We start from the raw sequence: 16478 nt of genomic DNA on the forward strand, positions 1-16478 counted from the left end.
TCATTTCTCTGCCAAGATTTCCTCTGTGAGATCTGATGTTTGTCTGGGCAGCTGAGAGGAGAGTCGCTGGCGGAAGCAGAATGACCACAGAGATAAGCAGCACAAGGAAGCTGGGTGCAAACAGGTGACATGAAGGAGACGGGTGGACAGGAGATATCTGAGTCGGGTTTCTAGGGTGCCAGGATAACAGGCTGGGTGATGGTGAATAATGAATTATGACCACTCCATTATTCCCTATGTGATTACATTACCCACATGAAAACCCGAACTATTAAAGAAATATAATCACAATAGCAAATAAATTCCCTTAAATACTTGTATATAGTGATATGGCGCATGCTGGTATAACCTGGGCATCTTCTGTATATAATTATATATGTACAGCTGGTATAAGTTATACATCTTCTTGTATATAGTGATATGGAGCATGCTGCTATAACCTGGGTATCTTCTGTATATAATTATATATGTACAGCTGGTATAAGTTATACATCTTCCTGTATATAGTGATATGGAGCATGCTGGTATAACCTGGGTATCTTCTGTATATAATTATATATGTACAGCTGGTATAAGTTATACATCTTCCTGTATATAGTGATATGGAGCATGCTGGTATAACCTGGGTATCTTCTGTATATAATTATATATGTACAGCTGGTATAAGTTATACATCTTCTTGTATATAGTGATATGGAGCATGCTGGTATAACCTGGGTATCTTCTGTATATAATTATATATGTACAGCTGGTATAAGTTATACATCTTCCTGTATATAGTGATGTGGCGCATGCTGGTATAACCTGGGTATGTTCTGTATATAATTATATATGTACAGCTGGTATAAGTTATACATCTTCTTGTATATAGTGATATGGAGCATGCTGGTATAACCTGGGTATCTTCTGTATATAATTATATATGTACAGCTGGTATAAGTTATACATCTTCTTGTATATAGTGATATGGAGCATGCTGGTATAACCTGGGTATCTTCTGTATATAATTATATATGTACAGCTGGTATAAGTTATACATCTTCCTGTATATAGTGATATGGAGCATGCTGGTATAACCTGGGTATCTTCTGTATATAATTATATATGTACAGCTGGTATAAGTTATACATCTTCTTGTATATAGTGATATGGAGCATGCTAGTATAACCTGGGTATCTTTTGTATATAATTATATATGTACAGCTGGTATAAGTCATACATCTTGTATATAGTGATATGGAGCATGCTGGTGTAACCTGGGCATCTTCTGTATATAATTATATATGTACAGCTGGTATAAGTTATACATCTTCTTGTATATAGTGATATGGAGCATGCTGGTATAACCTGGGTATCTTCTGTATATAATTATATATGTACAGCTGGTATAAGATACACATCTTCTTGTATATAGTGATATGGAGCATGCTGGTATAACCTGGGTATCTTCTGTATATAATTATATATGTACAGCTGGTATAAGTTATACATCTTCTTGTATATAGTGATATGGAGCATGCTGGTATAACCTGGGTATCTTCTGTGTATAATTATATATGTACAGCTGGTATAAGTTACACATCTTCTTGTATATAGTGATATGGAGCATGCTGGTATAACCTGGGTATCTTCTGTGTATAATTATATATGTACAGCTGGTATAAGTTATACATCTTCTTGTATATAGTGATATGGCGCATGCTGGTATAACCCGGGTATCTTCTGTATATAATTATATATGTACAGCTAGTATAAGTTATACATCTTCTTGTATATAGTGATATGGAGCATGCTGGTATAACCTGGGTATCTTCTGTATATAATTATATATGTACAGCTGGTATAAGTTATACATCTTCCTGTATATAGTGATGTGGCGCATGCTGGTATAACCTGGGTATGTTCTGTATATAATTATATATGTACAGCTGGTATAAGTTATACATCTTCTTGTATATAGTGATATGGAGCATGCTGGTATAACCTGGGTATCTTCTGTATATAATTATATATGTACAGCTGGTATAAGTTATACATCTTCTTGTATATAGTGATATGGAGCATGCTGGTATAACCTGGGTATCTTCTGTATATAATTATATATGTACAGCTGGTATAAGTTATACATCTTCCTGTATATAGTGATATGGAGCATGCTGGTATAACCTGGGTATCTTCTGTATATAATTATATATGTACAGCTGGTATAAGTTATACATCTTCTTGTATATAGTGATATGGAGCATGCTAGTATAACCTGGGTATCTTTTGTATATAATTATATATGTACAGCTGGTATAAGTTATACATCTTGTATATAGTGATATGGAGCATGCTGGTGTAACCTGGGCATCTTCTGTATATAATTATATATGTACAGCTGGTATAAGTTATACATCTTCTTGTATATAGTGATATGGAGCATGCTGGTATAACCTGGGTATCTTCTGTATATAATTATATATGTACAGCTGGTATAAGATACACATCTTCTTGTATATAGTGATATGGAGCATGCTGGTATAACCTGGGTATCTTCTGTATATAATTATATATGTACAGCTGGTATAAGTTATACATCTTCTTGTATATAGTGATATGGAGCATGCTGGTATAACCTGGGTATCTTCTGTGTATAATTATATATGTACAGCTGGTATAAGTTACACATCTTCTTGTATATAGTGATATGGAGCATGCTGGTATAACCTGGGTATCTTCTGTGTATAATTATATATGTACAGCTGGTATAAGTTATACATCTTCTTGTATATAGTGATATGGCGCATGCTGGTATAACCCGGGTATCTTCTGTATATAATTATATATGTACAGCTAGTATAAGTTATACATCTTCTTGTATATAGTGATATGGAGCATGCTGGTATAACCTGGGCATCTTCTGTATATAATTATATATGTAAAGCGGGTATAAGTTATACATCTTCTTGTATATAGTGATATGGAGCATGCTGGTATAACCTGGGTATCTCCTGTATATAATTATATATGTACAGCTGGTATACGGTATACATCTTCTTGTATATAGTGATATGGAGCATGCTGGTATAACCTGGGTATCTTCTGTATGTAATTATATATGTACAGCTGGTATAAGTTATACATCTTCTTGTATATAGTGATATGGAGCATGCTGGTCTAACCTGGGTATTTTCTGTATATAATTATATATGTACAGCTGGTATAAGTTATACATCTTCTTGTATATAGTGATATGGAGCATGCTGGTATAACCTGGGTATCTTCTATATATAATTATATATGTACAGCTGGTATAACCTGGGTATTTTCTGTATATAATTATATATGTTCAGCTGGTATAAGTTATACATCTTCTTGAATATAGTGATATGGAGCATGCTGGTATAACCCGGGTATCTTCTGTATATAATTATATATGTACAGCTGGTATGAGTTCTACATCTTCTTGTTTATAGTGATATGGAGCATGCTGGTATAACCTGGGTATCTCCTGTATATAATTATATATGTACAGCTGGTATAAGTTATACATCTTCCTGTATATAGTGATATGGAGCATGCTGGTATAACCTGGGCATCTTCTGTATATAATTATATATGTACAGCTGGTATAAGTTATACATCTTCTTGTATATAGCGATATGGAGCATGCTGGTATAACCTGGGCATCTTCTGTATATAATTATATATGTACAGCTGGTATAAGTTATACATCTTCTTGTATATAGTGATATGGAGCATGCTGGTATAACCTGGGTATCTTCTGTATATAATTATATATGTACAGCTGGTATAAGTTATACATCTTCTTGTATATAGCGATATGGAGCATGCTGGTATAACCTGGGCATCTTCTGTATATAATTATATATGTACAGCTGGTATAAGTTATACATCTTCTTGTATATAGTGATATGGAGCATGCTGGTATAACCTGGGTATCTTCTGTATATAATTATATATGTACAGCTGGTATAAGTTATACATCTTCTTGTATATAGTGATATGGAGCATGCTGGTATAACTTGGGTATCTTCTGTATAAAATTATACATGTACAGCTGGTATAACCTGGGCATCTTCTGTATATAATTATATATGTACAGCTGGTATAAGTTATATAATTATATACAGAAGATGCCCAGGTTATACCAGCATGCTCCATATCACTATATACAAGAAGATGTATAACTTATACCAGCTGTACATATATAATTATATACAGAAGATGCCCAGGTTATACCTGCATGCTCCATATCACTATATACAAGAAGATGTATATGTACAGCTGGTATAAGTTATACATCTTCTTGTATATAGTGATATGGAGCATGCTGGTATAACCTGGGTATCTTCTGTATATAATTATATATGTACAACTGGTATAAGTTATACATCTTCTTGTATATAGTGATATGGAGCATGCTGGTATAACCTGGGTATCTTCTGTATATACTGTATATAATTATATATGTACAGCTGGTATAAGTTATACATCTTCTTGTATATAGTGATATGGAGCATGCTGGTATAACCTGGGTATCTTCTGTATATAATTATATATGTACAGCTGGTATAAGTTATACATCTTCTTGTATATAGTGATATGGAGCATGCTGGTATAACCTGGGTATCTTCTGTATAAAATTATACATGTACAGCTGGTATAACCTGGGCATCTTCTGTATATAATTATATATGTACAGCTGGTATAAGTTATATAATTATATACAGAAGATGCCCAGGTTATACCAGCATGATCCATATCACTATATACAACAAGATGTATAACTTATACCAGCTGTACATATATAATTATATACAGAAGATGCCCAGGTTATACCAGCATGCTCCATATCACTATATACAAGAAGATGTATATGTACAGCTGGTATAAGTTATACATCATCTTGTATATAGTGATATGGAGCATGCTGGTATAACCTGGGTATCTTCTGTATATAATTATATATGTACAACTGGTATAAGTTATACATCTTCTTGTATATAGTGATATGGAGCATGCTGGTATAACCTGGGTATCTTCTGTATATAATTATATATGTACAGCTGGTATAAGTTATACATCTTCTTGTATATAGTGATATGGAGCATGCTGGTATAACCTGGGTATCTTCTGTATATAATTATATATGTACAACTGGTATAAGTTATACATCTTCTTGTATATAGTGATATGGAGCATGCTGGTATAACCTGGGTATCTTCTGTATATAATTATATATGTACAACTGGTATAAGTTATACATCTTCTTGTATATAGTGATATGGAGCATGCTGGTATAACCTGGGTATCTTCTGTATATAATTATATATGTACAGCTGGTATAAGTTATACATCTTCTTGTATATAGTGATATGGAGCATGCTGGTATAACCTGGGTATCTTCTGTATATGATTATATATGTACAGCTGGTATAAGTTATACATCTTCTTGTATATAGTGATATGGAGCATGCTGGTATAACCTGGGCATCTTCTGTATATAATTATATATGTGCAGCTGGTATAAGTTATACATCTTCTTGTATATAGTGATATGGAGCATGCTGGTATAACCTGGGTATCTCCTGTATATAATTATATATGTACAGCTGGTATACGGTATACATCTTCTTGTATATAGTGATATGGAGCATGCTGGTATAACCTGGGTATCTTCTGTATGTAATTATATATGTACAGCTGGTATAAGTTATACATCTTCTTGTATATAGTGATATGGAGCATGCTGGTCTAACCTGGGTATTTTCTGTATATAATTATATATGTACAGCTGGTATAAGTTATACATCTTCTTGTATATAGTGATATGGAGCATGCTGGTATAACCTGGGTATCTTCTATATATAATTATATATGTACAGCTGGTATAACCTGGGTATTTTCTGTATATAATTATATATGTTCAGCTGGTATAAGTTATACATCTTCTTGAATATAGTGATATGGAGCATGCTGGTATAACCCGGGTATCTTCTGTATATAATTATATATGTACAGCTGGTATGAGTTCTACATCTTCTTGTTTATAGTGATATGGAGCATGCTGGTATAACCTGGGTATCTCCTGTATATAATTATATATGTACAGCTGGTATAAGTTATACATCTTCCTGTATATAGTGATATGGAGCATGCTGGTATAACCTGGGCATCTTCTGTATATAATTATATATGTACAGCTGGTATAAGTTATACATCTTCTTGTATATAGCGATATGGAGCATGCTGGTATAACCTGGGCATCTTCTGTATATAATTATATATGTACAGCTGGTATAAGTTATACATCTTCTTGTATATAGTGATATGGAGCATGCTGGTATAACCTGGGTATCTTCTGTATATAATTATATATGTACAGCTGGTATAAGTTATACATCTTCTTGTATATAGCGATATGGAGCATGCTGGTATAACCTGGGCATCTTCTGTATATAATTATATATGTACAGCTGGTATAAGTTATACATCTTCTTGTATATAGTGATATGGAGCATGCTGGTATAACCTGGGTATCTTCTGTATATAATTATATATGTACAGCTGGTATAAGTTATACATCTTCTTGTATATAGTGATATGGAGCATGCTAGTATAACCTGGGTATCTTCTGTATATAATTATATATGTACAGCTGGTATAAGTTATACATCTTCTTGTATATAGTGATAAGGAGCATGCTGGTGTAACCTGGGCATCTTCTGTATATAATTATATATGTACAGCTGGTATAAGTTATACATCTTCTTGTATATAGTGATATGGAGCATGCTGGTATAACCTGGGTATCTTCTGTATAAAATTATACATGTACAGCTGGTATAACCTGGGCATCTTCTGTATATAATTATATATGTACAGCTGGTATAAGTTATACATCTTCTTGTATATAGTGATATGGAGCATGCTGGTATAACCTGGGTATCTTCTGTATATAATTATATATGTACAGCTGGTATAAGTTATACATCTTCTTGTATATAGTGATATGGAGCATGCTGGTATAACCTGGGTATCTTCTGTATATAATTATATATGTACAACTGGTATAAGTTATACATCTTCTTGTATATAGTGATATGGAGCATGCTGGTATAACCTGGGTATCTTCTGTATATAATTATATATGTACAGCTGGTATAAGTTATACATCTTCTTGTATATAGTGATATGGAGCATGCTGGTATAACCTGGGTATCTTCTGTATAAAATTATACATGTACAGCTGGTATAACCTGGGCATCTTCTGTATATAATTATATATGTACAGCTGGTATAAGTTATATAATTATATACAGAAGATGCCCAGGTTATACCAGCATGCTCCATATCACTATATACAAGAAGATGTATAACTTATACCAGCTGTACATATATAATTATATACAGAAGATGCCCAGGTTATATCAGCATGCTCCATATCACTATATACAAGAAGATGTATATGTACAGCTGGTATAAGTTATACACCTTCTTGTATATAGTGATATGGAGCATGCTGGTATAACCTGGGTATCTTCTGTGTATAATTATATATGTACAGCTGGTATAAGTTATACATCTTCTTGTATATAGTGATATGGAGCATGCTGGTATAACCTGGGTATCTTCTGTATATAATTATATATGTACAAATGGTATAAGTTATACATCATCTTGTATATAGTGATATGGAGCATGCTGGTATAACCTGGGTATCTTCTGTATATAATTATATATGTACAGCTGGTATAAGTTATACATCTTCTTGTATATAGTGATATGGAGCATGCTGGTATAACCTGGGTATCTTCTGTATATAATTATATATGTACAACTGGTATAAGTTATACATCTTCTTGTATATAGTGATATGGAGCATGCTGGTATAACCTGGGTATCTTCTGTATATAATTATATATGTACAACTGGTATAAGTTATACATCTTCTTGTATATAGTGATATGGAGCATGCTGGTATAACCTGGGTATCTTCTGTATATAATTATATATGTACAGCTGGTATAAGTTATACATCTTCTTGTATATAGTGATATGGAGCATGCTGGTATAACCTGGGTATCTTCTGTATATGATTATATATGTACAGCTGGTATAAGTTATACATCTTCTTGTATATAGTGATATGGAGCATGCTGGTATAACCTGGGCATCTTCTGTATATAATTATATATGTGCAGCTGGTATAAGTTACACATCTTCCTGTATATGGTGATATGGAGCATGCTGGTATAACCTGGGTATCTTCTGTGTATAATTATATATGTACAGCTGGTATAAGTTATACATCTTCTTGTATATAGTGATATGGCGCATGCTGGTATAACCCGGGTATCTTCTGTATATAATTATATATGTACAGCTAGTATAAGTTATACATCTTCTTGTATATAGTGATATGGAGCATGCTGGTATAACCTGGGCATCTTCTGTATATAATTATATATGTAAAGCGGGTATAAGTTATACATCTTCTTGTATATAGTGATATGGAGCATGCTGGTATAACCTGGGTATCTCCTGTATATAATTATATATGTACAGCTGGTATACGGTATACATCTTCTTGTATATAGTGATATGGAGCATGCTGGTATAACCTGGGTATCTTCTGTATGTAATTATATATGTACAGCTGGTATAAGTTATACATCTTCTTGTATATAGTGATATGGAGCATGCTGGTCTAACCTGGGTATTTTCTGTATATAATTATATATGTACAGCTGGTATAAGTTATACATCTTCTTGTATATAGTGATATGGAGCATGCTGGTATAACCTGGGTATCTTCTATATATAATTATATATGTACAGCTGGTATAACCTGGGTATTTTCTGTATATAATTATATATGTTCAGCTGGTATAAGTTATACATCTTCTTGAATATAGTGATATGGAGCATGCTGGTATAACCCGGGTATCTTCTGTATATAATTATATATGTACAGCTGGTATAAGTTATACATCTTCCTGTATATAGTGATATGGAGCATGCTGGTATAACCTGGGCATCTTCTGTATATAATTATATATGTACAGCTGGTATAAGTTATACATCTTCTTGTATATAGCGATATGGAGCATGCTGGTATAACCTGGGCATCTTCTGTATATAATTATATATGTACAGCTGGTATAAGTTATACATCTTCTTGTATATAGTGATATGGAGCATGCTGGTATAACCTGGGTATCTTCTGTATATAATTATATATGTACAGCTGGTATAAGTTATACATCTTCTTGTATATAGCGATATGGAGCATGCTGGTATAACCTGGGCATCTTCTGTATATAATTATATATGTACAGCTGGTATAAGTTATACATCTTCTTGTATATAGTGATATGGAGCATGCTGGTATAACCTGGGTATCTTCTGTATATAATTATATATGTACAGCTGGTATAAGTTATACATCTTCTTGTATATAGTGATATGGAGCATGCTGGTATAACTTGGGTATCTTCTGTATAAAATTATACATGTACAGCTGGTATAACCTGGGCATCTTCTGTATATAATTATATATGTACAGCTGGTATAAGTTATATAATTATATACAGAAGATGCCCAGGTTATACCAGCATGCTCCATATCACTATATACAAGAAGATGTATAACTTATACCAGCTGTACATATATAATTATATACAGAAGATGCCCAGGTTATACCTGCATGCTCCATATCACTATATACAAGAAGATGTATATGTACAGCTGGTATAAGTTATACATCTTCTTGTATATAGTGATATGGAGCATGCTGGTATAACCTGGGTATCTTCTGTATATAATTATATATGTACAACTGGTATAAGTTATACATCTTCTTGTATATAGTGATATGGAGCATGCTGGTATAACCTGGGTATCTTCTGTATATACTGTATATAATTATATATGTACAGCTGGTATAAGTTATACATCTTCTTGTATATAGTGATATGGAGCATGCTGGTATAACCTGGGTATCTTCTGTATATAATTATATATGTACAGCTGGTATAAGTTATACATCTTCTTGTATATAGTGATATGGAGCATGCTGGTATAACCTGGGTATCTTCTGTATAAAATTATACATGTACAGCTGGTATAACCTGGGCATCTTCTGTATATAATTATATATGTACAGCTGGTATAAGTTATATAATTATATACAGAAGATGCCCAGGTTATACCAGCATGATCCATATCACTATATACAAGAAGATGTATAACTTATACCAGCTGTACATATATAATTATATACAGAAGATGCCCAGGTTATACCAGCATGCTCCATATCACTATATACAAGAAGATGTATATGTACAGCTGGTATAAGTTATACATCATCTTGTATATAGTGATATGGATCATGCTGGTATAACCTGGGTATCTTCTGTATATAATTATATATGTACAACTGGTATAAGTTATACATCTTCTTGTATATAGTGATATGGAGCATGCTGGTATAACCTGGGTATCTTCTGTATATAATTATATATGTACAGCTGGTATAAGTTATACATCTTCTTGTATATAGTGATATGGAGCATGCTGGTATAACCTGGGTATCTTCTGTATATAATTATATATGTACAACTGGTATAAGTTATACATCTTCTTGTATATAGTGATATGGAGCATGCTGGTATAACCTGGGTATCTTCTGTATATAATTATATATGTACAACTGGTATAAGTTATACATCTTCTTGTATATAGTGATATGGAGCATGCTGGTATAACCTGGGTATCTTCTGTATATAATTATATATGTACAGCTGGTATAAGTTATACATCTTCTTGTATATAGTGATATGGAGCATGCTGGTATAACCTGGGTATCTTCTGTATATGATTATATATGTACAGCTGGTATAAGTTATACATCTTCTTGTATATAGTGATATGGAGCATGCTGGTATAACCTGGGCATCTTCTGTATATAATTATATATGTGCAGCTGGTATAAGTTACACATCTTCCTGTATATGGTGATATGGAGCATGCTGGTATAACCTGGGTATCTTCTGTATATAATTATATATGTACAGCTGGTATAAGTTATACATCTTCTTGTATATAGTGATATGGAGCATGCTGGTATAACCTGGGTATCTTCTGTATATAATTATATATGTACAGCTGGTATAAGTTATACATCTTCTTGTATATAGTGATATGGAGCATGCTAGTATAACCTGGGTATCTTCTGTATATAATTATATATGTACAGCTGGTATAAGTTATACATCTTCTTGTATATAGTGATAAGGAGCATGCTGGTGTAACCTGGGCATCTTCTGTATATAATTATATATGTACAGCTGGTATAAGTTATACATCTTCTTGTATATAGTGATATGGAGCATGCTGGTATAACCTGGGTATCTTCTGTATAAAATTATACATGTACAGCTGGTATAACCTGGGCATCTTCTGTATATAATTATATATGTACAGCTGGTATAAGTTATACATCTTCTTGTATATAGTGATATGGAGCATGCTGGTATAACCTGGGTATCTTCTGTATATAATTATATATGTACAGCTGGTATAAGTTATACATCTTCTTGTATATAGTGATATGGAGCATGCTGGTATAACCTGGGTATCTTCTGTATATAATTATATATGTACAACTGGTATAAGTTATACATCTTCTTGTATATAGTGATATGGAGCATGCTGGTATAACCTGGGTATCTTCTGTATATAATTATATATGTACAGCTGGTATAAGTTATACATCTTCTTGTATATAGTGATATGGAGCATGCTGGTATAACCTGGGTATCTTCTGTATAAAATTATACATGTACAGCTGGTATAACCTGGGCATCTTCTGTATATAATTATATATGTACAGCTGGTATAAGTTATATAATTATATACAGAAGATGCCCAGGTTATACCAGCATGCTCCATATCACTATATACAAGAAGATGTATAACTTATACCAGCTGTACATATATAATTATATACAGAAGATGCCCAGGTTATATCAGCATGCTCCATATCACTATATACAAGAAGATGTATATGTACAGCTGGTATAAGTTATACACCTTCTTGTATATAGTGATATGGAGCATGCTGGTATAACCTGGGTATCTTCTGTGTATAATTATATATGTACAGCTGGTATAAGTTATACATCTTCTTGTATATAGTGATATGGAGCATGCTGGTATAACCTGGGTATCTTCTGTATATAATTATATATGTACAAATGGTATAAGTTATACATCATCTTGTATATAGTGATATGGAGCATGCTGGTATAACCTGGGTATCTTCTGTATATAATTATATATGTACAACTGGTATAAGTTATACATCTTCTTGTATATAGTGATATGGAACATGCTGGTATAACCTGGGTATCTTCTGTATATAATTATATATGTACAGCTGGTATAAGTTATACATCTTCTTGTATATAGTGATATGGAGCATGCTGGTATAACCTGGACATCTTCTGTATATAATTATATATGTGGAGCTGGTATAAGTTACACATCTTCCTGTATATGGTGATATGGAGCATGCTGGTATAACCTGGGTATCTTTTGTATATAATTATATATGTACAGCTGGTATAAGTTATACATCTTCTTGTATATAGTGATATGGAGCATGCTGGTATAACCTGGGTATCTTCTGTATATAATTATATATGTACAGCTGGTATAAGTTATACATCTTCTTGTATATAGTGATATGGAGCATGCTGGTATAACCTAGGTATCTTCTGTATATAATTATATATGTACAGCTGGTATAAGTTATACATCTTCCTGTATATAGTGATATGGAGCATGCTGGTATAACCTGTGTATCTTGTGTATATAATTATATATGTACAGCTGCTATAAGTTATACATCTTCTTGTATATAGTGATATGGAGCATGCTGGTATAACCTGGGTATCTTCTGTATATAATTATATATGTACAGCTGGTATAAGTTATACATCTTCTTGTATATAGTGATATGGAGCATGCTGGTATAACCTGGGTATCTTCTGTATATAATTATATATGTACAGCTGGTATAAGTTATACATCTTCTTGTATATAGTGATATGGAGAATGCTGGTATAACCTGGGTATCTTCTGTATATAATTATATATATACAGCTGGTATAAGTTATACATCATCTTGTATATAGTGATATGGAGCATGTTGGTATAACCTGGGTATCTTCTGTATATAATTATATATGTACAGCTGGTATAAGTTATACATCTTCTTGTATATAGTGATATGGAGCATGCTGGTGTAACCTGGGCATCTTCTGTATATAATTATATATGTACAGCTGGTATAAGTTATACATCTTCTTGTATATAGTGATATGGAGCATGCTGGTATAACCTGGGTATCTCCTGTATATAATTATATATGTACAGCTGGTATATTATACATCTTCTTGTATATAGTGATATGGAGCATGCTGGTATAACCTGGGTATCTCCTGTATATAATTATATATGTACAGCTGGTATAAGTTATACATCTTCCTGTATATAGTGATATGGAGCATGCTGGTATAACCTGGGTATCTTCTGTATATAATTATATATGTACAGCTGGTATAAGTTATACATCTTCTTGTATATAGTGATATGGAGCATGCTGGTATAACCTGGGTATCTTCTGTATATAATTATATATGTACAGCTGGTATAAGTTATACATCTTCTTGTATATAGTGATATGGAGCATGCTGGTATAACCTGGGTATCTTCTGTATATAATTATATATGTACAGCTGGTATAAGTTATACATATAGTGATATGGAGCATGCTGGTATAACCTGGGTATCTTCTGTATATAATTATATATGTACAACTGGTATAAGATACACATCTTCTTGTATATAGTGATATGGAGCATGCTGGTATAACCTGGGTATCTTCTGTATATAATTATATATGTACAGCTGGTATAAGTTATACATCTTCTTGTATATAGTGATATGGAGCATGCTGGTATAACCTGGGTATCTTCTGTATATAATTATATATGTACAGCTGGTATAAGTTATACATCTTCTTGTATATAGTGATATGGAGCATGCTGGTATAACCTGGGTATCTTCTGTATATGATTATATATGTACAGCTGGTATAAGTTATACATCTTTTTGTATATAGTGATATGGAGCATGCTGGTATAACCTGGGCATCTTCTGTATATAATTATATATGTGCAGCTGGTATAAGTTACACATCTTCCTGTATATGGTGATATGGAGCATGCTGGTATAACCTGGGTATCTTCTGTATATAATTATATATGTACAGCTGGTATAAGTTATACATCTTCTTGTATATAGTGATATGGAGCATGCTGGTATAACCTGGGTATCTTCTGTATATAATTATATATGTACAGCTGGTATAAGTTATACATCTTCTTGTATATAGTGATATGGAGCATGCTGGTATAACCTGGGTATCTTCTGTATATAATTATATATGTACAGCTGGTATAAGTTATACATCTTCTTGTATATAGTGATATGGAGAATGCTGGTATAACCTGGGTATCTTCTGTATATAATTATATATATACAGCTGGTATAAGTTATACATCATCTTGTATATAGTGATATGGAGCATGTTGGTATAACCTGGGTATCTTCTGTATATAATTATATATGTACAGCTGGTATAAGTTATACATCTTCTTGTATATAGTGATATGGAGCATGCTGGTGTAACCTGGGTATCTTCTGTATATAATTATATATGTACAGCTGGTATAAGTTATACATCTTCTTGTATATAGTGATATGGAGCATGCTGGTATAACCTGGGCATCTTCTGTATATAATTATATATGTACAGCTGGTATAAGTTATACATCTTCTTGTATATAGTGATATGGAGCATGCTGGTATAACCTGGGTATCTCCTGTATATAATTATATATGTACAGCTGGTATAAGTTATACATCTTCCTGTATATAGTGATATGGAGCATGCTGGTATAACCTGGGTATCTTCTGTATATAATTATATATGTACAGCTGGTATAAGGTATGCACTTTCCTGTATGTAGTGAGATGGACCATGCAATGACTATCCCTATCTGGCCGTGGTCCTGGCAGTTATTACAGATATCAATACGGCACAATAATGAGTGTAACAAGGTGTATGGGATATTTATCTTCCTATCTCTTACATTGTGAACAAAATTAACACTCTCATTGCCTCGCTCAAGCAATATATCATGTAGCCTTATTTACCCAGATGCCTCCTGTCAGGCCAAGAAGGGTTAACCTTAACTGTTACTGAAACAAAGAAAGAAAAATCCCAGTATTGAGAACAGGAAAATGCTCCGGATTCCACCTCTCCCGCAACAATAATGTGAATCTCATTTTAAGCCAAAATTAATGTCATTTGCTAAATCCCCCCGCAATGTGTCCTCAGGGGGCTTCCCCAAATGCAGACACAGGGGTGTGCGTGTGTTTTTTGCTTTTGTTTTTTTTTAAGGGCGTTTTTGTTCGTCTTTTATAACTGAATTTTCATCTTTTTTTGGTGTTTTGCTGTTTGCTTCCAATTAGTGGAATGTCTGTTTTTACTTATTTTTCGTATAAAATGAATCAGAAACAGAGATGTATGAAAATAAATAAGCAGCGGGCGGAGGAATGATGGGGCTGAGCGTTGGGTTTAGGCAAGTCCTGCGTAAAGCAACTCTGCGACACTCGTGTAGTTGGGTTACCCCTCAACCTAGACTCTTAACGTAGAAGTCTGACATTTTGGGGAGGCAACTGTGTTATTAAGGGGCATTAATGATCTCCGATTGCCCCCCAAGTATTAGCCAGAGCAGACACTTCAATGAGGTGGTCTTGTTCTGGGGGAACAGGGGTGTTGCGAATTACATGGACATCCATTGATTTCAATAGATGCCATGTATTCACAATCTCTTAAGCAGTCCATAGACTTTAAGGGGTTTTCTGGGTCCCTCGCATGTCATGTGATCACCTAGATGTGATGTCACTAGAACATGTGGGGGATTCCAGAAAACCCCTCTAAATAGGGTAGTATTACACATGCCTCGAGACCCCTTTGCCCTCGTAGGGGGTCACAGATCACCGGTGATGGAACTTTTTTTCAGTTCTTCCCACAGTGCCACTCCTCTACCCTGGAGGGGACCTATAGTGCAATTCTGCCTGATTCATGAATAAAATTCCAGACAGTGAAGACTGACACCCAGAGCAGTAGAAGAGAGGATTGGGAGAGAAGATATATATCTTTGTAAAACAATGCAGATTTTAATGCCATTCATGGTCTGCGGAAAGCTGGATTATCTTGGTCTCCAACACAGCCAACAAATGCTTGGTCTCTACTGGTAAAAGTAGCCATTGTAGACTGTGACTATAGCAATTGTCACCCAGTTTTCTACAAACCCTGAATGGTTATGCAGAGT

At 33.6% G+C, this 16478-nt stretch overlaps 1 protein-coding gene across 1 annotated transcript in view; it reads right to left on the bottom strand.

Annotated features, from left to right (window-relative positions):
• The window catches only part of LOC142666235 (zinc finger and BTB domain-containing protein 46-like), a 49691-nt gene continuing 33213 nt past the window's right edge, over positions 1 to 16478 (bottom strand). Inside the window, exon 6 of the mRNA XM_075846223.1 lies at positions 1 to 66. Coding sequence (XP_075702338.1) covers positions 1 to 66 — 66 coding nt within the window. The remainder of the gene's footprint in view (positions 67 to 16478) is intronic.

Source organism: Rhinoderma darwinii, chromosome 13 (genome assembly GCF_050947455.1).
Source record: "Rhinoderma darwinii isolate aRhiDar2 chromosome 13, aRhiDar2.hap1, whole genome shotgun sequence".
Lineage (NCBI taxonomy): Eukaryota > Metazoa > Chordata > Amphibia > Anura > Rhinodermatidae > Rhinoderma > Rhinoderma darwinii.